Source organism: Poecilia latipinna, unplaced genomic scaffold, assembly GCF_001443285.1.
Source record: "Poecilia latipinna isolate Pla-1442-1.1 unplaced genomic scaffold, P_latipinna-1.0 Scaffold35, whole genome shotgun sequence".
NCBI lineage: Eukaryota > Metazoa > Chordata > Actinopteri > Cyprinodontiformes > Poeciliidae > Poecilia > Poecilia latipinna.
In genome coordinates, this window is record NW_015112651.1 from 118,339 (window position 1) to 120,047 (window position 1,709).

Genomic DNA, 1,709 nt, shown 5'->3' on the forward strand with positions numbered 1-1,709 from the left:
GCCTGGCTCTGGCTCTACATATTCCACAGACTAAACTCAACTTGTGATCAACCCCCATCTGTCATGAGTAGAATGAAGATAATCAAACACCAAAATGAAAGATGCATTTTTTTAATTATGTAAAATGCTAGCAAGAAGTATTTTTTGCATAATGATTATTGTTATTGCTTCAGTTCTTTTTTCTGCCCGTCTCCACACCAGTGCTGATATAGGGGGAAAATATAGTATAAAAATAGGCAACATCATTCTGCTCATCGATGAATTAGTGGGATAAACCTCTGCTGGTTCTAGAAACAGCCCTATTAAAATACCTAAAACATTGTTATATTCTCTCCAATAAGAACCACACAGAGAAAAGATTTTACAGTGTTTTATCACAAAGATGTATTTTGCATTGATGGTTGTATGAGAGTACATACAATCTAGACAGTTATAAGAAAAACAATCACATTTCCAGAGATATGTCTTTTCCATTGGGTTTTGTTGGGGGAAAAAAGTTTAATTTAAACAGAACAATCATCAAGAAATGCAACACAGTTATATTTTTTTTCTTTAAATTTTTTTGTCACTAGGGACAAACTGTGCGAGCTGCACACACAAAAGCAAATGTATTTGAGCACACGCGTTCGTTCCAGTAAAAATTGCTCCCATAGTTGGTGTGTCCACAGTGTTCATTTCCACTATCATTGTCAGGCTGTCCAGGACTCCAAAGGGAAAATCTGTATTTAGACCCATCGGACCAAATCCACCCTCCTTCCTTATGCATATCAGTGAGTCCAATCCAGGTCTGTGACCGAGTAGGATCAAAGTTCTTGATCAGAAAATTGACAAAATTGTGTTCATTTAGACTGTGGATGGAAACCAGGTTGGCTCCCTCTGACACACATTGGAGCTCTGCTTCTCCCCAGGTCACTCTTGACCCAAAGTACTTGTAGCAGCGACCCTCAAAGCTGAACCAGAACAAGGGACAGCCGCCACGCACCAGCTTCAGTTCCTGTCCATCTGAAGGAGGCTCAGCAGCCAGAGCCAGACCAAACAGGAAGAGGAACCACATCATCTTGGAGCTCGATGCCTCTGATATGGAGGGATCTGAAGATCTTGATGGAGTTTCTCTGCAGTGATGGATGTTGAAGAGAATCCTGGAGAGGCAAACGGCAGGCTGCTTCCTTTTATAGCACCAAGAAAGGGCGTCTGCAGTGTTGGAGTGTAATGATTAAAGGTTAATGCATCTATTAACATGCCCATCTGCACTCAGCACCACAGCTTTTTGGACATCTTTTTAGAAGTAACAGTTCACCAGAAAAAATGTTGGGTGTACCAGACAGTTATTGCTCAGTCATAATTTCTTTGTTCTGTTCCTGTAAATGTTTTTGATTTACCAGGCAGCTTCATTTGTTCTGGTTTTACTGAGGATGCAAAAGTTCAAAGAGATAAGGTTGAGCCACATCAGACATAATAAAAATGATTTTTTTAAGCCTATCAGATGCATGGCTTTATTTACTGGGAGCATGTTGATGGGGGAACAGAGGGGTTGAACGTTAGCCTGGGACTTTGGATGGAAAGACTTTTTGTCTGATTGGACAATAAATAACTTTATTTTCTGAATAAGAGCAATCAATTCAACAATCAAAACTACTCTGTGTATGTATTAAATGACAAAATTAAAAAATACAAATCAATAAAGGTTTGTTAAACAAACACTTCATAAA

The 1,709-nt window shown here is 39.1% G+C and overlaps 1 protein-coding gene across 1 annotated transcript; it reads right to left on the reverse strand.

Annotated features, from left to right (window-relative positions):
- Window positions 1-379: 379 nt before the first annotated feature.
- Window positions 380-1,347, reverse strand: LOC106953810 (lactose-binding lectin l-2-like). The gene has a single exon (XM_015042851.1). The coding sequence runs from the start codon at window positions 1,055-1,057 to the stop codon at window positions 569-571; it is 489 nt and encodes a 162-aa protein (XP_014898337.1). The 5' UTR covers window positions 1,058-1,347; the 3' UTR covers window positions 380-568.
- Window positions 1,348-1,709: the final 362 nt, after the last annotated feature.